Here is a 25,016-nt window from a genome sequence, read left to right as displayed (position 1 = left end):
TTCGTTCCACATAACTTTAATAAAGTAATTTGACTCCTCTGCTTAAAACTCTTCAATTGCTTCCCATATTAATCTGAGTAAAATCCAAGTCCTTACAGTGGTTTACAATCTGCTCCTGGGACCTCTTTGCCTTGAACTTCTGCTATTCTGTTCCTCCCTCTCTCCACACTCTTCCAGCCTCTGCTATTTCTCAGTCTGTAACAGTCCTCTTCAGGTGTCTACCTGCTTTGCTTCTTTACTTTCTTTAGATCTGTGCACAACTGTTACATCAGGGAGGCATTCGTACCAACCCTATTTATAACTGAAACCCCCTTTCCTCGATATTTCTTTCCCTTTCTCTTTTTCTCCATTGAAATAATCACCATTTGACATATGGTGCATTTTACTTACTTACATTATCATTTATTTCTCATCACTAGATTGTAAGCTCCATGTGGGTTTTGTTCCATGAGGAATTTTGAGTGTTTTGTTCTCTGTGGCATCCTCGGTGCCTAGAAAAGTGTTTGGTACATAATAAGTGCTCAATAAATATTTGCTGTTGTTTAATTTAAGTACCCGAAGCTTAATTTAATACTGGAAATTATGGTTCTTTCTTCAAATAAATACAGAATTTGACACCAGGCATTGATGCAAAGGTGATTAAAACACCATGCCTTAGTGCAAGATACAAAGTTTCAGTATAATTGAGGAAAAATATTTGTGTATAATTCAAAAGGGGAGGATTAATGAGTTAGAGAGTAAATGTGTCTGAGTAATCTTTATACTTAAAAAAATTGTTGTATTTGAAAAAATAGCCTATACATTTATCAAGATACTTATAACTTTTTCATCATTATGACATCTAGGAAGTTAATGCCATCTGGTTCTTAAATTTTACACAAAAATAAATTCACCACAAATAGAAAGAAACCATAATAATAATGCTTGTAACTTAAAGGACACTATTGTATCCATTAGTTCAACATTAGGAGATAACAAAGGAGGTTCATCTACCAATTTTACAGATGCAAAAAGTGAGGCAGGAGGTTTAGAGGTTGCTCAGCTAGTATGAAACTGGGGTGATCGATCTGGGGCTCATATCCAGGACTCCTGACTCAAGTCCATGCTCCTTGCATCTCAGTCTGATATTCAGTGTGTTCTGTTCCAAAGCCATTAAGTGCTCAATAAAATGCTGAGTAGTCAATAAACCAACTTAGGTGGTGTGCACCATACTGCAAGTTTGAACAAATTTTACCTGTCATTGAACTACAGATTTCAAGTACAGGTGAAATAATGTTAATCTGCATGTAATTATTTAACTTTCTGATCACCTGCATTTTGGCAGGCAAGACGGACTGCCACCTTTACGATAATCAGCTAATAAATCCTCATGATTGTTACACTTTTATGCAGAGCAGTAATCTGAACAAATTGGCTGCTGACAGCTGCGGTAAATTGCCAAGAATGAGTGCTGTCAGAGAACAAGTTGTTTTTATGAACGTGCAGAATAAGTAAATCCTGTGTCAAGCAATTTTATTCAGTTGGAGTTATTTGCAATCCAATATAGCAAGATTTATAGCATTATTTATTAGTGTGCAAAATGCTTGTTTATCTGTAAAGTGGCATTGATTTGGGGTACATATATTTTAGGCTGGGGAGTTGCTACTGACTTTATTTGTTCCATTGTTATCAGGGCCAACGCTGCCCTTGACAACAAAGTGCTATAGATGTAAGCTTGAGTAGAGAGCTCTATGTCAACAACATTTTTATTAATGACATATGATAAGAAAAACTTAACCCAAATGGGCAAGTTGTGGGTGAAGAACAAAAGCTTTCAAATTCTACAGCCATAAAAATAAATCTATACCTCTGAACTTAATGCTGAGAGAAAGAGAATGCGAAGAATGGAGAATGGAATGTGTAGGTACACATAGAGGTGTGTTCAGATGTACTGTGGTGAATGAGGAAAACAGCCTTCGATATTGGATATTAACCAAACTAATGTTTTCTGAAGGGTGAAGGTTAATGCATTTGAGTATTTGACTTTCTAAAGATTCCAATGTGCAGAGTTTCTTATTTGTGACACAAATATTACAATGATTCTTTTACTTCCTCTATAAATAAGGGCAGGAGCAATCCTGCTGCATTATTAATTTGAAAGCACAAAGATAGTTCGTCAGAAAATTCTATACTGAGGAGAGTATTTTTTTTATGAAATCATTATATTTTACTTTTTTTTTTTTTACTAAGGATTGAGTGAAATATTTTATTGAGAAGATAGACAATTTTTAAGAACGAAATATATCATTGATTCTTCTCTTGGTTTTTCAAAAATTCAACTTAAGCCAAGTATATTAAGATTTTATTTCATTTTCTTTCATGTGTTACTATTTTTTCTTCTGAAGATTTTCTCAGAAAGTTTATGCTTAACTGCAGTATTTCTTACACAATGAGCAAAGTTTCCAAAGACAGTTTCCATGTACTACCATGTGTATATTAGTTTATCTTTGAGTCAATGAATGGAAGTATCACAGGTTTACAGAAGTATGTCCTAATAAAGCAATTCCCGAAAGACAATTGAACAGTGACAACTTCTGACAACAGGAAGGTAATAACAACATTAGCATTTTGTAGTATCAGAGGTGATGTTAAAAAGCTGTATAATCATGAAATTTGAAAGCAGTTTAGCGGTTACATATTGAATTCTTTATAATGCAAAGATTCCAAGGAATTAGGTATTATATTGATTTATAATATAAGATTTTATAATATATTATGTATCATTAGTTTTACTAATGCAAACTAGTTTCCATATATTAAGAAATCTCAAAAAGCTTCATAGCTGTTAAATTTGGTCAAAATTATGTAAAGTATGTTTTTAAAAATTACTCCCACCGAAGAAATTCTATAAATTTCTATTCCGAAGGTTTCATTTTTAAATGTCTTACTAACATGGTGGCTTCATAATATCATTAGCTAATACTTCAAGACACAACATACACTTAGAACTTCATTGTGAAAGAGAATAGATGTAAATTTCTGTTGCAAATATTTTTTCTTAATAATTTTGAATTGTTTTGGCTGAATTCTTGCTAGGTCTGATTGTAGCACCATTGGTGTATAAATCAAAATGTGGCTGACACAGATCTCAACTAAGAGTAGATGTATCTGCTCTACATATTCCTGTTTATCATTCTGTTCACTTGTTCTTGTTCAGTTAGCATTATCTTTAATCCACAATTCTTTACTTGGATCTTTTAAAGCCAGTTGTCCATTTTGTGAGCATTAGTTCAGTTAAAACTAGATTAGATAATCCGGAAATCCACTTAATGGGACATATATGAATTGCAATTCAGGGAAAGCAAGTCAGCAAGTAAGAGGGCCACTGTCAAACCCTTCATGTCAGGCAGCTCCTACTCTCCCTTCAGAATACTTGCAGGCCACATGTGACATGTCTGATATATGGACCACCCGTGTTAATGAATATATAAAATATTTGTAACACTGTGCTTCTGTCCTATATTTATTTTTTTAAAAAATCCAAATAGTCCTAACATTTGCTTCTGCACCCCAGTAGACTCGCATATACATACATCTAGGGTGCTAATCACGAGATCGTTTTATCTGGTAGGAATATTATTGGTCATGGTTTCAGGCATGGCAGATAGAAAGGCAGGGGAGGAAAAAAAAGTGATAGAAACTCTGAAGTTTTTCTCCTTGAACTCTTAGGGGGAAATGTCACCGAATAAATGTGACATATTTCTTTCATGTGGCTAAGTAAATACATATAGTTTTTTAAAAGTGTGAAGAACTTCAAGCTTTAATATAGAAGTCAGGAAATGTGGTTTGAGTTCTTGGCATCACTTAATTTCTTTGAGCCTCAATTTCCCCTTTTGTGATTACAGATTACAGTAGCTCTGGAATCTTCAGTTTTAAGTTTGTTTTGATTCTTCTATTGGTTGATTGATTAATGAGTTGGGTTCAGTATAGGTAGTAAGTTTTTAATTTTCCAATATTAAACTAGTAAGGCATATGCAATAATAAAATTATAACACACTGAGTCTGTGGTAGTTCTGAAAATAAGAATATGAAAAACAAAAGCTTAGAAAGGACTGAATTCCCTAAATCTAACAGAGACCTGACACATAAGGTACTTAATTAATACTTAATGAATGAATGAATGAGTGAGTGAGTGAAATGAGTGTTGGAAAGAAATCAAACCCATTTTCTAGGGAGATAATATAGAAGTGGTGGAACAAGCACATTACACGCTAGTTTTGCCCTGTCACTGTCCCCATGGGTAAATTTCAGCCTCTCTGAACCTCTACCTCCTTGTTCATAAGTACTTTAATACTTTCAGAGGACCAACCATATTCCAGGTGCACCTGCTGAGCAATCAGCTGTGTCACTGAAACACAGGAAACAGTGGCCAGCACAGTAACCTATCACCTAGCATTGTTTCCTAGTGTTCTCTGCCTCAAATTCTTTCTCTCTCATTCTCAGTGCCTGGGATTATACTTCTCAGTAAAGCATCAGCACTTAATCATTGCCTCAAGCTCTGTTTCCTAGGGAAACTGGGCTAAGGCAAAAACCATTGATAAAATTCAACCCCTTTATACATATGCCTAAAACACAAACCTGACGGTGCCTGTCCCCTGGCTCCTCATCACCTGTGAAATATCTTTAACAAGGCAACAGTGCCCTCCACAACCTACCATCAGCTTCTGTGTCACTTGCTGACTCACAGTTACTGCTTACGTTATTCCAGACAGCTTGTAATACTTTTACCATCCATGCTAGGGCTCAACTGTTTCTTTGTGTTTGGACAAGGCAACCCCTCTGCCTGAGATGATGTATCTACCTAACTTTGCTTGGCTAATTTTTGCCTATTCTCATTGAAATAACCTGTGGTTATCTTTCTCTGTCAATATTCTGAGATGCCTTGAGGGCAGGCATCTAACACAGAAATCCTTATGCCTATTGGAACCAGGTAGAGAATTAAGTGAAATAGGCCAGCTGTAAGTAATAGACTGTATTGGGGGCAGTAACTAAGTCAGAAGATATTTGCACTGTCTTTAAAATTATTTAAATTCAAAACTTTTTTTTTTTTTAACACTACAAGGAAAATCAACAAATCGATGGGCCAGATTTGATCTGAAAGTTGCCAATTTGCAATGCCTGGACCAGATCATCTTTCAAACACCTTCCTCAACTCTAAAGCATTAAATGCAATGACTCTAATATGCATGTGGAGTAGCCCAGCATCTATATGATCAGTGTGAAATGGTAATAAGCATAAAAGGAAATCCTCCAGAAAGCCTCGATGTGTTTTGGTGTTTTAAGAGTGATGCAGTGTCATGCAAAGGAACAAGGCAAGGACAGACAGGACTAGGAAATGCATATGATAGAAGTAAGTGAAAGATCCTCTTGGTCCCAAGTTTATCCAACCAAAAGTACTATCTGAATAGTAATCTCTATTCAATTCTCTAATATCGTACTCTCAATGTAATCCAAAGATTCATTCACAGTCAACAAACTACAGAGTAGACACCGCGTCAGTTGCTGGAAAGAGCTGTAGAAAATCATATTGATGTTTTTCCTTTTTACTAGAGAATGCATTTGATTGGTTGTGTTTCATCGCTGCATTTTTTTACCCTCAGTTTGTTCCAGGGGTTGTTGACAAGAACTTAATTCCAATTAAAATTAGAATATTAGATAAGGCATTCGATACAGTTTTTTATCTTTTAGAGTTTAAGGAGGCAGCATGAGAGTACTTTGAAATAGATGTTGTGTTCACAGAAACAATGAGGCTATTTGATATACATTCTAACTTTAAGAAGATGTTTTCCAGACTGGGCACAAACTGTCATTTTCTACTCAAGAGTTAGCATTTAGCACACACACATTTTTCTGTCATTGACCAGGGCGTTTCTTTTTAATTTCTTGCATCTATATTCCTCTTCCTCCCAACTGTTTCTAGTCCCAGCCATCTCTCATGTCACTTTTGAAAGGTGAAAAGAAAAGGTAAATGTCAGACTTTGGTTCAATTCTTAAAATCACTCGCACTACAGAGATGTTTGAGCCCAACTATTAGTTTTCAGGCCCTTTTCATAGGAGTTTAATTTAAAAGCAAAATAATAAACAATAAGTAGGGTGAAGAAGGAACAAAAATTTAATCTGCTCCTGATAGCTGACCACCCTGTTTACGGTATGTTACCACATTTATTCTTGTCATTTGCCTGTTTCCTGTTTTAAATGTCTTTTATTCATACCTGCCCCCTTACTTTCAGTTTATTGGCCTTGTGGTTATCATAGTATCTTTTTCTTCTAAATCAATTGACATTTTTTATGAAAAAAGTTTGCCAGGTGTTTAGCTCTGAAGAGTGGCATGTCAAGCATGGGCTGCCACGTTATGAAACCTCTCAGGACAAGTCTGGTATGTAACAATTGAGCTATAATGTTTTCAAGGATTTGTTTTTTATTTAAATTTATGGATGTTCTGTGAATAAATAGGCATGGTTTTAAAAATAAAAAGTTATGGCATCACCAGAGTACATATTCTATTCACTGCTTAATAACTTTTATGAATGAGGAAAAAACACCCATTGGTTTAAAAGTGACACAAAAATTTAGACTCTCAGTAGTTTGCCTCTTTAGACAGCTCACAGTAGTCTCTATAAGCACACCACTGACTTAGGGGAATTGGAAGTCCCTGCCGATTTATGGGTAACAATGGGTTAGTAATTGAATCAGATAAGCATTTTGTGTGTGTGTGTGTGTGTGTGTGTATTTTACAGGAAATAAGCAATTAGACACCAAAATAATCAGGGTCTGAATTTTGGGAAGAAAATCAGCTGAAATGAAAGATGTATTTTTCCAGTGGTCCAAATAATATTTCTGTTGATTTACTTTTCATAGTTTTCATAGCTCTGAGCAGCCTGTACTTCTACTGTTTGATGTGGCAAAAAAAAAAAAAGAAAGGAAGAAAGAAAAAAGAAAAGCCACTTGCTAATTCAAAACATTTGTTTCTAGGTGCCAGGTTGACCTGTCAGCCCTCAGTAGGGAACAGACACACAAGTTGGAATTGCAGCTGGAAGAGGGTGAGGGACACCTGGTGCTTCTGGTCACCCTGACAGCTTCGGCCACAGTCAGTATCTCTGACCTCTCCGTCAACTCCCTGGAGGACCAAAAAGAACGGGAGGAAATATTAAAGAGATATGTACGTATGTAACCCTCCCCCCTCAGGGTCATGTGTGACTAGATGAGGTTGTAAATAATTTACCTGGAGTGACAGAAGTACATCTGAAAAGCTGTCTGACAGATCAATCAGTAGAAGCAGAAAGCTGGGCAAATGCAAATGCAAATGCCATCTGTATCTTTTCCGATGCGCTTGCCTTACCCACTGATGTCTAGACACCTGGTTTCCTTTAGAGCCTCTTCCAGCCACAGCAAGTTCTAGATTCTGAGATTCTCCTCAGTGATTTTATCGTGCAGCAAAATTATCATGCATGAAAACTTTCCATGAAAGAAAGTCGTTTACACGACATTGCTTTAAAATTAATTCATTGACTCTTTGTAATTGCAGTTCATATTTCTTTGTCTTTTTAAGTTTGAAATGGAGTTAATGACACTTACATTCACCAGTAGCTTGGTAACCAGAGAGTATTCATAGAAACAATTTTTATTTTTGACTGTTTAAAAAAGCCTCACTTTATTCTCTAAATTTTTTAAAATTGATTGTGAAATATAATTAAAAGGAAGCCTCCTTACCTTTTGATCAAATGTAGAGTGATGGAGTGGAATAGTGAGTCACTAAAATAAGTGCCTTTCTCAATTTTTGCCAAACCAAAATATTCACAAACAAATCTACCTATTTCCCAGCATCCTCACACTATGCATTTCCCACCATGTAGTTTTCTTGAACCAACAGAGAGGGGAGCTCTTACTCCACCATTCTCTCTCAATAGAGGCTCGGAAAAAGTGAATGCCTCAGTACCCGTGAATCTAGGGAAAAAGCGCACCCACTTAAAATCACAAAGCTTGTATTGTACGATGCTGCCAGGTGTTTAGAAGGCTCCTCTAGACACTCAGCTATGAAACCAAGCTCTGAGTAACAAAGAACTGCTTAATTTTTTTTTTTTTTTTAGATTTTAAATATTCCTATTTGCTGACTGACATCCTTTCAATAACTGAATTTAATAAAGATGTACCTTATCAGGCTGCGCAGATAACATAAAGTGCTGGTACTAATGCTCTACAATATTCTTCAAACAGATTAGCAGGATGTGCGCTTCAGCAAATTTATTCTGGCTATCTCCACTGAATCAGCTGTCTGCTAATGCTTGTACAACTCATCCACCAATGGTGTTATCATAAACAGTTTAATAGAGGTGACTTAGCAAGGCTAAATAGTATATATTTTTAAACTACCTAAAAGCCTAAGATATTGTGTGGCATCTTCTAATATATAATTGCAATTATGAAAATTATTTCACATTTCGGTACCTACCAAAACATAGTCTCCTGTTACCAGAAATGAGCCTCATGAATTAGAACAATTTAAAGGAATTAATTAGTATATTAATATAAAAATTACTCTTGGTAATATAATACTGTCTTTCATGAATTAATATTTGATACTATCCCATATGTTAGAATGATACTGCAGGCTAGGTAATTAGAAGTTATTCAACTATTATTGATTCTTTTTTTCTTTTTTCTGGATCGGCTTCCTTTCCCTAGCCATTTTCATTTAGAATTTCAATATTTGTTTCCATACCTTTTTTCAAAATATTAGTTATTATTTCAATAAAATGTAAAATATTATGTGGATGTCCCAGCTAATTCTCAGATTATATTTTGCTCAATATATTTAAAACTGAACCATATTTAAGTATACTTTTTTATTAGCCCTGAATTTTAAGCATAGGCCTGTATCTCCCTCTACAGACAAACTTGCTAAGAAGCTACTGTAGGCAATATTGCACACGTGTTATAATTACTCATAGCAATACAAGGACAAAGACCTATATTTTAAGGCTTCAGTGTATTTACTTTTTATTATATAGATTATGAAATAATTGCTGTATCATGTCTGAAATCTCACTTGTTTTGCAGGAACACATAAAGGAGGTTATTTGGAAAATTATTTATATATGTTACCTGTGAGAACATGTGTATTTTTTAAAGTTTAGGTTAAACTTAAGAATTTGGTGAGGAAAGTGAATGAGTTGCCCCGCTCTCATGGAAAGAGGCCTGAAAAGGCTCTCCATTGCTGCCGTTCAGCTGTTCATTGCGAAGCATTGAAGCCCCACAAATTAAACAGACATTACTGTGTGAGCCATTATTTGATCACCACATTCTGAAAAGATGGCTAATTCCATTTTTCTTTTTTTTTCTTCTCTTGTGGGGAGGAAAGCAGGGAAGGTCAATAGGGGGCGGGTAGTAATGGGTAGTAGACCAAGAGCGATTGTATGACCTTTTCAGAACGGGTATGGTGAACCTCTGCTCCCCCTTGTCACAGTTTAAAAACCAGAGGAGCTAGTTTAGAGAAGAAGTTGTTAGCATTCCATTTTTATTATGACATTTCACAGTCATCTGATTTAATGTCCCTTGACCGGATTGTCCACCGTGAGACGATGGGCTTGAAATGTTATTTAGAGCATTGATAAAAGGTGAGCGGTTCTAAGATGACAGCGAGTCATAAGGCTGGTGGTGTGACATTAATTTTCTCCATAACAGAGATGGAATAAGACGTCATGGTGACAAGCTGTCAATCAGCTCTGGCCCCTCAGAGCATCTCGGTGCCATCGGATGGGGTATTGCCTCTCCTGTAATAGAGCTGAACTGAGATGCTCTCCCTGACAGCTGCTGCAGCCATAGAGAAAATATATTATACAGCCTTTCATTAAAAAAAATAAAGAGGACTCCTCTCCAGAGCATTTCAATCTTTTCCCATCTATTGAGGGCTGAAAGGATTCACAGCAAATCATAGATTCCTCTGCTATGGAAATTTCTGGCTTCAGAAGCCACCCAGGTTTTGAAGCCTTCTAAAATAACCATAAATAACAAGGTGGGAATGCCTCTTGATGAAGAATTACTTAAAGTTATATATCTTTTAACCGATATAAGTTTCTTGCTTTTTGGGAATTCTTATAATTGATGTGTCACTGGCTTAAACAGTTGAAGTTCGCAATAAATGACTGAGTGTCAGCTGATTCGAGGAAATGAAACCTTCAAACAATAATTACCCCTCCAAATAGGAAGCAGAACACCAAGGCTGAAGCACCGGAAGCTATATTTCTGTGCAGTGAGTTAGCAATATGAAATGATTCTCAGACATGAGGACTGATGATATTTGTTTTTGCCACAATGAAACTTGGTGTATATTGCTCTTGAAAATTAAAGAACAGAACCCTTTTCAGAAAACTCCTCTCTGTCATTAGAATAGGAGACTTACCTGGTTTATAGCACTCAGAAAGCTCTGCGATATGAAGCTTCCCACACCTGATCATTAGGGAGTCAACATGCCTACAAACCTCTGAATTCTAATACTGCTGTCTAAAGTTCTCTCTGTTAAACCTTTAATTTACAGGAATTTAAATGGAGAGAGAAGTGCATTTTTACTGAATCCTATTATCTGGATAGTTTAAACAGATTTTTGGTGATAAACAACTGTTTAAAAACAATAAAAGATTAAGAGCTAATCCTTGCTCTAAACACTTTTTTTTAAAGTTAGGTTATGAGATTACACATATATCTGCATTTCTTCCTCTCAATATACCAAGGTCATAGCTTCAGTGTAAACAATGACTAGTCTTATGGGACGGATAAAGTTAATATCGCCATAAGCTTTTGCTCCTCAGTATTCTCACATGCTTAATAATACGAGGATGGGGATGTTCTTTAATAATATTTTAATAGATAACTTTATTATGCAGAAGCACGTTATGCTCCATGGTCTTAAAGCATTTTACAGATTATGATAAAGAAGTACTTTTGATTTACTGAGTAGAAATGCTGATCTTGTCATAAGAAAAATGCTATGATTTATAAATTAAAAAATGCATAAAGTTCTATGGGTTCATTTTACTCTGTAAGTATTTGCACCCATTAATTGGAGCTTTGAATTATTGTATTGGTATCTCTCTTTTAATTCCTTCCAGTACTACATTATTAAAACACTACTATTTTATCAATTTATGAAATTAAATAAGTTTTATCATTTGGATCTGATTTTGTTTATCAAAATTTCTCTACTTCTACTTCTATACATACTATAATGGTAAATAAAATTACAAATTTAGGAAAAATTACTCATCACTTTTGAATTTATTTTTAATGATTAATTTGATTTATTTTAGAAGATGTTATGTCTTTTATCTAAAAGGTTTCTAGAACTACATAAGTATTTTAAATATAGAAAATAGTCTTAATAATGTAACTTTTATCTAGCACATGCAATTTCCCATGCTCACCAAGAGAAAATAGTAGAAAAAAAAAATTAACGTTGACTTTCCCAAAGTCTGAAGAATTATATAAGCAACAACTTACGTTTTAATGTTAAGAATCATGAGTCTCCAAACCATCATACTCATAGATGAAAGCTTTCTTGTAGTGCTTTGTAAAGGTGATTGAAGGAAAAAAGTAGACATTCTATTCACCACCTACTGATAATTATTTATGGGATTTGTGGTATTTTTTTATTCTTTCAAAAAAACCTACTTACATAGCAACGATTATCTACATAAATTGTGTGTGTGTGTGTGTGTACACATTCATGATGGTGGAAGGATAATCTGTATTGAAGAAACACAAATATCCTTTGAATCACTTAAACAGCATCCTGAGATCAACCATAAAAACTTAGTGTTTTTCAGCACACTCTTTAAGACCCTTTAGGACCTTTCTTTTCTAATACTGATGTTTGGGTCTTTTAGAGCCCATTGCGGATATTTCACAACCTGAAAGATGTAGGATTTCTCCAGGTGAAAGTAATCAGAGCAGAAGGATTAATGGCTGCCGATGTCACAGGTAAGTAATGATACAATAACCATCTATCTTTCTATCTATCTAGATATATTGATATATCAAACAGCATGCAAGATACACACCATTTAATGACTGAACTCTTCATTTCACCTGACTAAATTATCAAAGTAAATTATATAAATATAAGTTTCATGGTTGATCTTACAAAGATTTGCCATTATCCAATTTTTATATTGTTTCTGCTTTTTTTTTTTTTTAAAAAAAAGAAGGGTACTATATTAAAAATAAATAATAAAAAATAAAATAACTTGAATTGTTGCCTTCTCCAAGGTTCAGTCAACATAATGGGAATTTTTCTTTTTGGTTTTGTCATTTGGGCATTTTGGAGTAATGCTGTATCTTCTCAAATGGAATCAGTTGCTCTCAGGTGGTATCATAGCTTCAACACTTATAATTCACACATGCATGTAATCTGTTGCATAGTTCATTGAAAAGTTTAGATGCACAATACTCAAATACTTGGTATGAACTCTTGACATTTGGGTTGCTGATCCAGTTCCTTAGTTTTTCAAATTCCTTAGCACATCCCAGAGATAATTTTAGATCCAAATTAAGCATGCACGTTGTTCTAAATTTTTTTAAAAAAGAAATAGACCTGTAAAAATGCCAAAATTAGTCTTACCTCTTTAACCTTTTTGATTTGGGTATCACTGTTTCTATAACATGTTAATTAATTGGCTAATGGTAATTATTTCATCAATTTCCAGAATTAAATCATTGTTTTAAATTTGTAACTATGTGACCATTCACTTATTGTTTAATTCCATTGCATTTGGGGGATGTTTTCACCATTTCTTAAATTGTCCATCTCAAGATCCATAACAGGACTGACCTAACCAATATGTGCAAATTTCACTGTTTCTAAAGGAAAGTGTCCATGTATTATTTGTGGAAATGTGCTTATCATTGTGAGTGCTTAGCAAGTTGACCCAAAAAAGTTAGCTGACTTATTTGAAGAGAACAAGTGTACTTTTCCTCACGTAAGGGCTTGCAAATCCATTTCGTGATCACTGGTACCCTTTTTTAATTCATCCAGTCAAAACCAAATTAAAAGGTCACATGCCTTAAAATCAAAATAGCAGATGGCTGCTCCAACATAGCAATATTTTTAAAATTTTAATATTTGCATAGTATCAAGTGACTATTGTGTGACAAAAATGAATATTGAGACTTGACGGTTTCTTTAAGGAGGTAATTATCAACTCATTTATAACCAAGAATATAATAAATATCAAGTATTCTTTCAAAATAGGTATACCTGAAGATAGTGGGAGAGAAGGTAGTTTGTAATCTTTCAGGATATATGCTGACTTGGCTCCTTGTACTAAACAATTAGTGAATGTTAAGTTCATTTTCTTTTTTCATTTTCTTTTTTATTTCTGGGGTGGTTATAATCAGATTAATCTTGACACAACAATTTATTATTATTATGCTGCATTTATTATTAGAACCTATAGTCAACAATAAATGATTAACCACTTTTCATTGTTGTTCACTTTGGACATTAACTTGAGGTCTGGAGTATCTATAAAATTGATAGATACTATCAGAGACTACACCTATCCTGTCATTCCTAGCAGCAGGTAGATTAAAGAATTCACGGCAGTGACATTCACTCTTGGGAGACACCTCCACTTTTCTTCAGGATTTCCTGTAAGAGAAGGGAGCGCCCAGTGTTAAACTGAAAACATCTGAAGAAAGGGACAAAAGCCTAAAATAATCAGTATCTCATGGGGCACCTAAGTGCTCAGAAGTATCACTGGACATTTATAGTGGGCACAATTATTTCTTATAGAAAAATTCAAGTCCTATTTACTTCAGAAGCTTGGATACTTGTCCATTACATAAATTGAATGTTATTATATAAGTTTGTTTCTTGTAGAGAAGCTGTTATTACTTTTAAAACCGCATGAATATGCAAACTATATTAACCTAGTTGGCCTATATGCCACTGTGGAAGTTAAAGTACATGTTCTTTTAAAGCTGAAGAAAACAGATATATTTCTTTCCAATGGTTGTAATTTCTTAATATGTAAATTAATGTGAATAACAATAGCCTTTTCCCTAGAGATTCAATGAGACGTAATTTTGATCTGATGAACTTTAGTTCAGGGAATACTAAATAGCAGATTCTCCATTCTTTCTTTCTAGTTTTAGGGATGTAAATCTGGTGCTTCCTCATTCCACACTGACCTTATAATCTAATATGCTCTGAATTGATCAAGAGAGATGTTGAACTATTCAGGGGCAAGAGGATAATTCAGTCTTTGGCCTTGCTCACTCTTGGACCTTTTGTGGTCTTCATGACATTTGTGATAGTGGCAGAAAATGATGAGTATATATTTAAGTCAGCAATATCTGAATATACTACCAATTTTTAAAATAATTTTTACTTCTGAAAACATAAATATTTATATGTATACTGACCCTTCCTGGTCTTTATCATTAAATTTGGGGCACAAATAAGCTCTTTGTATACTTTATCTCTTACTCGTTCAAAGAAATACTTTTAAAATATGTTGTACATCTTAGAGATAATCACAGTCAGATTCTACAAGATATTCAGCAACAATTTGGTGGGGGAAAGGTAAATGAGTCAATGATGCTGTCATCAATCTTCAAATTAGCATCCATTTAGAAGTATTGTGGGTGGAGAGGAGAGACTTTAAATCACCGATAACTCTCTGTGTTAAGTGAAGAATATTTTCCCACCTGATATAAATGATACTATAAGTTGCTTGGTCGGCTTCAGAATACTTTTTTTCTATACAAGCCTAAGAAGACAAACTTATTTTTGACCAACTTTGCTCTATTTTTAAAATATTTTTAATGATCAGAACATAAAGTTAAATTTCCATAGTTTAAGCAAATAATTTTAAATTATAGTATTTCATCATTTAAACATGAACACAGGAAAAAGAGATTCTGTAATCTTTTAAGTAGCATCAATCTTACTGCAGTTACAAAGAATTTTTTCCTTTCAAAATGTAAAATTTTTCTTTTGTTACAACACATTCATTGAGAAACATTGTGATACTGTATTAACTCTGTGTGAATAAAGAGCAATTGAGACTCTCTTTGAATGAGTGAGTATAAAGCACAAATTACTTTTTAATGAAACCCTCAATTCTTTCCCTTTCCACAAAAAGCCTATAGGCTTGTTCAGCTGAACACTACTACAGTAGGTCACTTCAGTTAAGCCCCTAATAAACTGTTGATAGTTGAGGGTAGTTTTTTCTTCAGTTTCAATAGCCCAGTGTTGGACAGTGCACTTCAAATCATTAAGGTTAATACAGATTTTAAAAAGAGATTAACTCGGTGGTTAAGGCCTCAATTTACAACTCCCACACATACACATGCATTGAGCAAAGCACAAGAGTGGATTGAAATTTCAGTCAAATTGTGGGGAGCCTTTCACAGCCTTAGAAACTGGCACTCTAGTTTTCAAAATTGGCCAGCAAAATTCTTCATGAGGGAAAAAGCTTGATTAACTGAAAAATACTGTGCAGTACAACTTACTTACCTTTCAACTAACCAGTGAAAAGGTTAATGTCTCTATGCCATCAAAGACTGTCTGGCCCTGTGTTCACTGGGGAAGATTCTCTCTACCGCTAAACCAAGTGCTTCTAAAACTGGATAGATTGTGAGAAGAGAAAGAACAATGGAGGCAAAATTTTTATTTTTTATTTTTTTGGTGATAGGAAACAGTTCATGTTGAGATTTGTCTTCCCTAGCTTCTAATTATTCTTTTCCTTAGACAGGGCCAAATTTCTGCTTCAGCAGAACATTTAAAGTCTTCCGTACTGAGTGAGGCTTTCTTTGCAGAGTACTTAGACCTGGCCTATTGGTTCTTTCAAGTTCTAAGAGAAGAGAAAAGAGTTCTTCTCCTTAGCCCCTCCCCTACATTTTCCAGAGTAGTTTTTTTTTTTTTTTTGAGCTCCCAAGGAAGAGGTCACAGCCTCCCCAGAGATACCAGCCACTCAGTTTCTGAAACAGTGATATGGGAGCACTTGAAACCCTTTCAAAAGATGCCCTACCTTTTTCACTGTGTTAAAAGTTACACTAACGTGAAACTTCTGCACCCCAGGTGAATTGATATCTCAAATTGATATGTCATCTCAGGAAACAAAAGAGGGAGAGAAAAAGGAAGAGAGGGGAATTTTGAAATTAACATAATCTGTCACCAAAATAGTCCCATTTAAATGAGCACATCTTTTTCTAAAGCAAAGCTCTGCATATAGATTTGTGACTCACCATTCCCATAGTCTGGAAACCTGCTAGTTATTAAGAGAGATGTTTACTACCCCTTTATTTGCAGAGGTTTTTCCCATGTTTTTCTTTAGGAAAACTGTCTTTATTGTCAGAAAATATTTAAGTAACAAAACAGCAGAAAAAGGCATGCTACAGTTTTTTTTTTTTTTTATCAGCTTCCTTGAGAGTCTTATTATCTTAAGAAATAACAGTTAGTAGTTCAGATTCATTAGCAGAGCTAAATTTAAGCCCCATTTGACAAGCTGCCTAGAAAACATTTTGTTTTGCTGTCTGTGGGCTTTAATTAAGATGTGTTCAATTTCAGTCCTCTCAGTCTAGCCTCCCCCCTCCAACTTGCTGTGTCACAGACCGGCGATCAGACACTTTTAGATGGTCCGGCCCATGACTTTGACCTTCTATGCAGTCCGGCGTTCCCTGGGGAACCGTTCAACTCATGAGGTCTGATTTCACACTTCCAGGATGCCTCAGCTCTCTTAACAATGACAGGGAGACAAAGCCCTTTAGAGCAGGCCGCATGGGGACTTGTTTAAATTGGAAACCAGAGAGGAGTCAAGGAACAAGGTTATGGGCTACAGAATAGTGCTTTTAATAAAGAGCTCACAGCTCTGGCTCAGCTCAAAGAGGTCTACCTCTGTACAATTAATTGAGCCATTTATCTGGAGCATCTTAGGCCTCTACTTTCTCACAGAGTTGCGTGGTAAATATCAGCTAAGAAGCAAATGAGATATGCATGAAATGAATTTTAACACTTTGATTACTATGCCTCTAGTCTTCATTAAAAGTAAATTTATTTGTATTTCTGACCTCATTATCAGTAGGCTGCCTGCATTTTTATTGGTTCCTGTGATTTCCAGCTTGAGTGTGTCATGAAAGTATATTTTATACCGAGATTTGGATTTATTATTCTTGGTATTTTCCCTGAATATTATGGGTCTATTCAAAGAAAATGAAAAGGTAGCTGTATAGAAAAAGGTGAGTCCGTTCTTTGAAAGTTTTATATACAGTTGGAAGAAGCCAAGCACATATACATAACATATATAAGATATTGTCCTTTAAAAAAATAACTTTTTGTGAGTTTCTGAAACAAATTGCATAAGATATATGCAATTATTGCTTGAGTGGCCCTTAGAACACAAGAGGTCTACTGGAAGAAGTAGCTATGTTGCTTCTTTTGTGGAATTGTAGGAATTTGAATTTTTAATAGCTTGTGCCTTGAATTGCCAGCATCACATTCAATAACATTGATTATGTCTGATAACTGCAACCTTAGATTTTATTATTATTATTTTAAAAACTGTGTTGGAAGAAGAGAGAATGTGTATCCTGTAAACTCTACATAGGTCCATTGAAAGTATTATAATATATAAAATATAGTGGACATCCTTCATATTTATAACTTATCAAGGCTAAAATCATTTACCAAATAAAAGAGGTTATGTGTGGATGTCACTTAATTTTTTAACTTTTACTATTTTAAAATCTTAAAATTACATCGCTCAAAGCAAAAAACCTATCTTAACACAAATACATTGAAAAATTTCCAAAGTATGCTTTATTTCCATTATATAACCTAACATTATCCCTATTTGCTTTTTAATAAATTAAGCTTGTTGAAGACTATTAAGCAGATAGTATACTTTGAGAAGTAATTTCATCTAATTTATAATGCATCAAAAATATCCAACACCTGACATTCTTATCATTATGATATACCTAATTTAGAAAACAATATTATATACATACACGTTAAATGGTTTAATACTATATAAATCTTATTCTTAAAAATGACTAAACAAAGGCATCACACAGAAAGAATGCAAATAATTGATTTTCATCTTTTATATCACCATATCTCACAGACATATAAAAGTTGCTTCCTTTTAGTAATCGCATTTTAAAAAAATCATATTCTAATTATAGAAATGCAAAAGTATTCTTCTAAAACTAAACAATTGATATCAAATATTTGTGAAAAGGAGAATTAAAATGATAATTTAACACAAAGACTGGTGAGGCCTGAGTCTGAACTAGTGTTTAACAGGGAATTACAGAAATCATGTGTGATTCATATGCAGGTCACATGGTTAGAAGATACTGCTCTGGAAGAATAGGTGGGATGACAAAAGAGATTAATAATTGGGTTTGATATGCTCTAGAGGTGAAGGACTATGGGCTGAGAAAGTGGTGGTCCCACTATCAATGGGAAATGAGGAGAAGAGAAATACTGTAAAATAATTAATTGAGTTCTGTGGAACTAAGATTACAAAATGATCCTTTGAGTAAAGAAATAGAGAATTGCTGATTTGGCTTGGAGGGCTAGATCCAGGATTTCATTCAGTGCTTTAAGAAATGCTTTCAGATGCTAGAATCATTTTTTAAAATTAAATTATTACTTATATTTTGTTGCATTATAACGTAGTTGTATAAATAAGCAGTGTGTCTATCGGAACGATGGATTTGGGAAATGCTGCAGAGAGGATCTGAAAAAAATTCTTACTACAGGAATATTTGGGTTATATGATAATGTAGTTAAACACATAAATGACTAAATGGTCAAGCCCAAAGAATGATTATATTAAAAGATTGATGTCAGTGGGGATGCCAAGTAGAGGAATACAGGGACCTGTCCTTGGTCTAACCTGTTCAACCTATTTACCAATGACTTTAAGGAGATAATTGACTGCCTCCTTATCAGACTTGCTAAGAGGAATAGTTAATTCATTTTCTATGAGACCAATCTAAATGTATATAAAACATATACATGTGTTGTGTGTTTGCATGTGCGTGTATAAATTGTATAATAGGCTTAGTTCAGACTGAAGTAAATAAGCTAAGTTAAACAAGATAAGCATGGAAAAATATAAATCAAAGCCTTACCTTGGTACAAAACAGTAATGTCTTGCTTTAACAGTAGGTATTATAGAAAAAATTTTAGAGTTTGAATTGCGTTTAAATTTCATGAGAGTGAATTATGCATACATCAATTTTGTAACATTGAATAAAAGAGAAGTGTTGAGAATGATATTTTCTTCTGGACTCATCAGACACACAGGGGTACGAATTCAGTTTTGGAAGCTATTCTTTAAAGAAGGAAATTGACAAACTAACCAGAATAATTTCTCATTTGGGATATCTGGTGTTTAAAATCAAGTCAATAAAGAATAGCTCAAGGAAAATCATGATGATAATAATGATGATGATGATGATGATGATGATGATGATGATGATGATGAAGATGATGATGAAGAAGAAAATGATAACTAACATTTGTTGAGTCCTTATCACATGTCAGACACTACCCAAGCTTGTTAAAAGCATTATTACGATTAATCTCCCAACAACCTAATCCTGTTATCCCCACTTTACAAATTAGAAAACTGAGATGTGGAGAGGTTAAGTAACTTGTCTACATCAGGATGTTGGGAAGATGCTGTGACAATTGCTTATGCTGTTCCTGCTTGCAGTCTACAGCAGCAAAATGGACTCCACACACTCTCAGTTAACTGAGTTCTAATGTCAAATCTTAGGCAAGTATATCTGATTGGTACAACCTAAATTATATCTGCAAACCCAGCTGCAAGAAAGAGTACAAATGTCACTTTGACCTTTGTGGCCTCTCTAGTTCAGGAAGAAACCCTAGGAGGGAGTTAGAATAGATGCTCAGCAAGCCCTCCACTCTATCTAGTACAAGAGGGCAGGCAACGAACATTAATGAGATACTCTCTAAGTGGCAGATTCTGTGCCCCTACTTTATACCCTCTAATTCATTTAAACTTAAAAATTACTGCAGTGGGCAAGTCATAAAATAGATAAAAGCTATAGAGACATAGTTTTGTGCACAATGAAGGGAAACATTTCTCAAAAATTATAATTGCCAAAAAATTGATGAGAATATTTCTGTGGAGGTGGTGATTTCCCCATCACTGGAGCTGCTGAAGCCTAGCCGTCTGACTACTTGGTTTCAGAGATTTAAGCCCTAGACGAACTTTTGAACTTGACCTTTAAAGGCTTCTCTTCCAGCCTCAGAATCTGAGATCTTGCAGTAGATGCCAAGATGAATAACAGACTCCTGAATGAGTAGATATTTTGTAGAAGAGAAATAAAAAGACAAAGGTATCATTCTAAAGACAAAGTCTTGACAGATGGCAATTTTCAGTTTTATGGCCTAGAAATATAAAAATGGTTTAATCACTTGATGCAGTACTTAATTTTTTAAGTCTAAAGAATTTATTCCACTGCAAAAGATCTCTCCAGCTAGCTCAGTTACAGGGAAGATGGTCTGAAACCTCATGCTTTTCTGTGAAGCATCTGACTGAATATATATTTACTGTAAGTCCTAAAGTATCTATCTACAAGAGCTTGCAAAAACAAAGGAGCTTATAATATATTGTTAAACTCATTTTAGACCAAACAACTTCTGTATCCCTAATCTTATAACAAGTCAGTTGCATATCATTTCTATATTAAATATTAATTGAAAATATTTAAACATTTTTACCATAATTTATCTAGACTCTTAAAAGCTTTTCTTCCTTTTCTAGTTTTTTATCTGTTTCATTTTATTTCTCATTCTTCTGTCATAAATTTCAAGTTTCCCAGCATATACCAAGATGGTTCAATACCAGGACTCAAGAATACATCTAATTATACACAATACTGTAAATATTCTTTTACACCTAGTTCTAGATCCCAGGAGAAATAAACTCATATTTACATTAAGCTTTGTTTTCATTGCTCTTTGTCATGGTTCTCAAAGTGTGGCCCAGGAACCTCTGGGGATCCCCAAGAACCTTTCAAGTTTCTATGAAGTCACAACTACTTCTATAATAATACTAAGATGGTATTTGCTTTCTTTCACTCTTATTCTTTCATAAGTGTACAATGGAATTTTTTGAAGGCTACATAATATTTAATTGCTTTGATGTTAACATGTCATGAATTTATTATTTTTGAATGAATAATTAGTAGTTTTACATATTTTCATTTTCAATTTCTAAAATGGTAAATTTTGATAGGTATAACCTAAGCAAAAGCCTTTTGAGATTCTCGATAGTTTTTAAGTGTTCCTAAGACCAAAATGAGTAAGAACTGTTATTATAGGGCAGTGATTCTCAGTTGGGGGAGGGCAGTATTGCCCTACTGGGCATTTTAGAGATTTGTGGGGAAATTTAATTATCACAATGATTAGGGAGTCCTACTGCTTTTGATGGTAGGGGGTTAGGGATGCTAAATGTCCTACAAAGCATTAGTCTCAAATCGTGAAAATTGTCCCATGTCTTACATGACTAAATATGGAAACTGAAATAGTTTTAAATTCTGTTTCATGATTATCTGAGCCTAGATTGCTTCCTAAAATACATATTACTTAAGCGTTGCAAATGGCTGCCATTTTACACCCTAAACACCAAAGACTTTTAGGATCTCCTCCAAGGCAGTTCATGGGCGTGTTCCCCATTACTTCTCTGGCGTGTTCTCCTGCCCCTCCCATTGCTCCCTGGGCCCCATTATCAGGGGCCCTGAGCACACCAGGCTTTGGTCTAGCTCTTCCCTCTGCCTAGAACATTTTTCTTCAGATATGCATTTGACTACTCTTTCATTTCCTTTAGTTCTGTGCTCAGACCTCACGTTTTAATTAAGGCCTACTCCAACAACTCTAATTAAATTTAGAAACTGTGCCTCTCCTTCACACTCTTCAAACCCCTTATCCTGCTCTATTTTTTTCTGTTTCTTATTAACATGTATCACTCTCTAACATACAATATAATCTACTTATTATTTATATCTAATATTTATTCTCTTTCTCTTCCCTACCTACTGTTAGTAAGCTCCAAGAAATTGAGGCCTTTCCTTTTCCATTCATATGGCCTGGCACATAGTAGACACTCAATAAATATTTGTTAAATAAATCAACATATGGTTTTTATTATAAATAACTTTTTATTTAGTCTTCCTTTATAATAGCATTAAGGCATTATGTTAAATTTTAAAATCATATATTGGTTTTATTTTATTTCATTATGGTAAGAATGAAATTGCAAAATCAATATGAAAAAGACCTATTAGATCTAGTGAGCAAAGAGCTACAGCTCTAGGGGGTCAATTTTCCTGCCACAATGAAACCTGCTTCATGACTTAATGAGAAAAGAGAAGCCCTATTATTATTATTCAGTCTCTGAATCAGATCCAGTGGGAACCTAGTGAAGAATGTCAGTTAATGTAATTCTACCAATCAGACATTTAAAATATGTTTAGGTCAGTCAATGAAAAAGGCTAAGGTCAAAGCCCCCATTACAGTGATAAGGGGAAGATTGGAAGATGTCTCCTACATACACTGCTTTTTGTGCTGGTGGACCTTATGGATTTCCTTCAACTATAACATTGTTATGTTATGATTGAAATTTCAGTTTGTAGGAAGGACAGATGGCAGCCTTGATTATAGTTTTTTAAAAAGATTAAAGTATAGCCATTTCAAACTGTGGCAACTGAGGAAATTAAACCAGAGAGTTTAATTTGTGCAAGGTAGGCCCAAAATAAAAGGCCTCCAATGGGTATGAATTGCTTTCCATGCTATTGAAAGCCTTCTGTGTTTATAGAGACATGGCAACAAAGAGGTGGTCACTGGTTTCCCCCTGACACGTACATTTTTATAACACATCACATCCAGCAGTCTGTGCTACTTGTCAGCTGCAAAGTGACCCTGGACAAAGCCCACCACTGATGGATCAGGATTAACTTTCTATTCTGGGAGCAAGAATATCATTCAGTATCTTTGAGCGACTTTAATGCTCAAACCAGTAGTTTGCACAAACTGAAGTCGTTCACTTGCCCACAAAACAGGTAGCAAGCAGGCAGGGGTGGAACAGACTTTCTCACAGTTCTTTATAAATATGTCAGTGTTGTGACCTCGAAGATTAAGGGCTAAAGAGTGAGCGAGAATTAGCCAGTTCATGCACCCCATTTAATCCTCACTGCTGTTTTGAAGATTGTCAGAAAAGGTGCCCATTGGAGACAATTCTGATGTTTGTTTTTATTGTTGTAGGAATGGCTTTTCAACATGAAAAGAATTGAGGTAGTGGAGTATATGCTTTAAAATCTGTTATAGATGTAGTTTTATGAGCTAGAGTAAAAGAGTCTCTTTCTAATTTTAGTTCCCTTGGGAGATTTTTTTCCCTATAAGAATCTATAGGAAAAAAATAGTCCTTAGTATTTAACTAGATTATGTATAAATGCATCAGTTATCACATAATCTTTTTAAGTATTTTGTAGTAATTATGTAACATATATCTAGATTTTTGTGTTATAGAGACCCTATTAAAAGGGTACACAAATAGATTTAAGCTACCTATTTCTGGTCATTAATTGTTAGTCTTTTTTTTTTGTTTAATTGTCCTTCACTTCTAAAATTGCTGGTGATAGCGTTGTGTAATCACCACAGATCACCAGAGAAATCTCCACTGGGGAAAATTCTTCCCTTCCTTTTCCCCTTCCTGTTCTAGTATTAGAGCGTGATATGCTTCCTTCTCATTGCTCCTATTAAACCCTTCACTTCCCTTTATTACAGTGATTACAGCCCTGCATTATAATAGTGCATTTACATGTATCATGTCCACTAAATTGTGCATGCCTTGAGAACTGGACTATGTCTTAATCATACTTATAATTCCAGGGTGAGAAGAGCAGACACTCAATAAGTAATTAATGCTTCAGAAGGTATTCCTATTTCTTCCCAGAAAACTGTCAACATGGAAAATTACCGTGTTCCCCAGCAAGGGGGAGACTCTCTTCTAGCTGTCATGGTGCTTAATGCGGTTGACCCCACTAGCCTTGTCCTCACTTAGCACCGCTGCAATTCTTATCTCGCATCCAAAACCAGAATACTCAGTTTCCTGCGAAGGACATGGATAGGCACTTTTTGGGCAAAAAGGTGGATGTGAAGGAAGAACTAGTTGCTACTCACAGGTCTGCTTTAGTCTTATAAGAATGAGTAAAAGAGAGATGAGAGATTATGTCATCTGTTCCCATACATTTAGGCTCTTTAAATGGCTCCAAATTATCAGAAACAAAAAACACTTCAATTTTGGATGCTGCCTTTATTCTTTGAACTTCCATCTACACTACTGAGTAAAAACATACAGGGGTCAGCATTGCCTCCCTCTCTAAAGCTTTGCAATGAATAGTGCACTTCATAGACATCAACACTCCATGCTGTAGTCAAATTCACTCCTCAAATACTATCAGCAAGCAAAGCGGCATAGTACAGGGTCTAACTGGAATGAAAAAAGGATGAAAGGAAGGAATAATTAAGGAGATAATTAATGGTTAAGTCCATCATTGGTATTTCTGTGATTGTTTGCATTTGTTTAAGTGGCACATAATCAGGGCTGCAAAATTTAGGAACTGAAAAGCCAGTCATTTAAAGCATCACTTAGCAAATCAGATAAGCACATTAACTGTGTGTAGCCACTTCTTTAAAATAAAACTAAAGTGTATGCTTTTTAGTAGTAAGTTTATAGTATTCGATATTGTACATGTACTGTTATTTTGATTGAAATTGCTGTTAATTTTTAATTGCCCTTGAATCATGCATTGGCAGAAGGATAGTTTCTAAATTAGTCAAAAATAACACAGTGTGTAATGACCTGATCTTGGCATCCATTAGTGATACCTGTAAAAAGATAACTTTTTAGGAGGATAAAATGACTAGAAGTTAAATG

General features: G+C 34.7%; 1 protein-coding gene across 17 annotated transcripts in view; it reads left to right on the top strand.

The window, feature by feature from the left end:
- Positions 1 to 25,016, top strand: part of MCTP1 (multiple C2 and transmembrane domain containing 1) — a 453,050-nt gene that overhangs the window by 266,059 nt on the left and 161,975 nt on the right. For all 17 annotated transcript variants that reach the window (XM_025047696.1, XM_025047701.1, XM_025047692.1 and 14 more), the window contains 2 exons: positions 7,012 to 7,198; positions 11,919 to 12,012. In XM_025047696.1, coding sequence (XP_024903464.1) covers positions 7,012 to 7,198; positions 11,919 to 12,012 — 281 coding nt within the window. The remainder of the gene's footprint in view (positions 1 to 7,011; positions 7,199 to 11,918; positions 12,013 to 25,016) is intronic.

This window comes from Pteropus alecto, unplaced genomic scaffold (assembly GCF_000325575.1).
Source record: "Pteropus alecto unplaced genomic scaffold, ASM32557v1 scaffold20, whole genome shotgun sequence".
Classification (NCBI taxonomy): domain Eukaryota; kingdom Metazoa; phylum Chordata; class Mammalia; order Chiroptera; family Pteropodidae; genus Pteropus; species Pteropus alecto.
The sequence above is the reverse complement of the archived record's forward strand: the minus strand, read 5'-3'. Positions and strand labels throughout refer to the sequence as shown.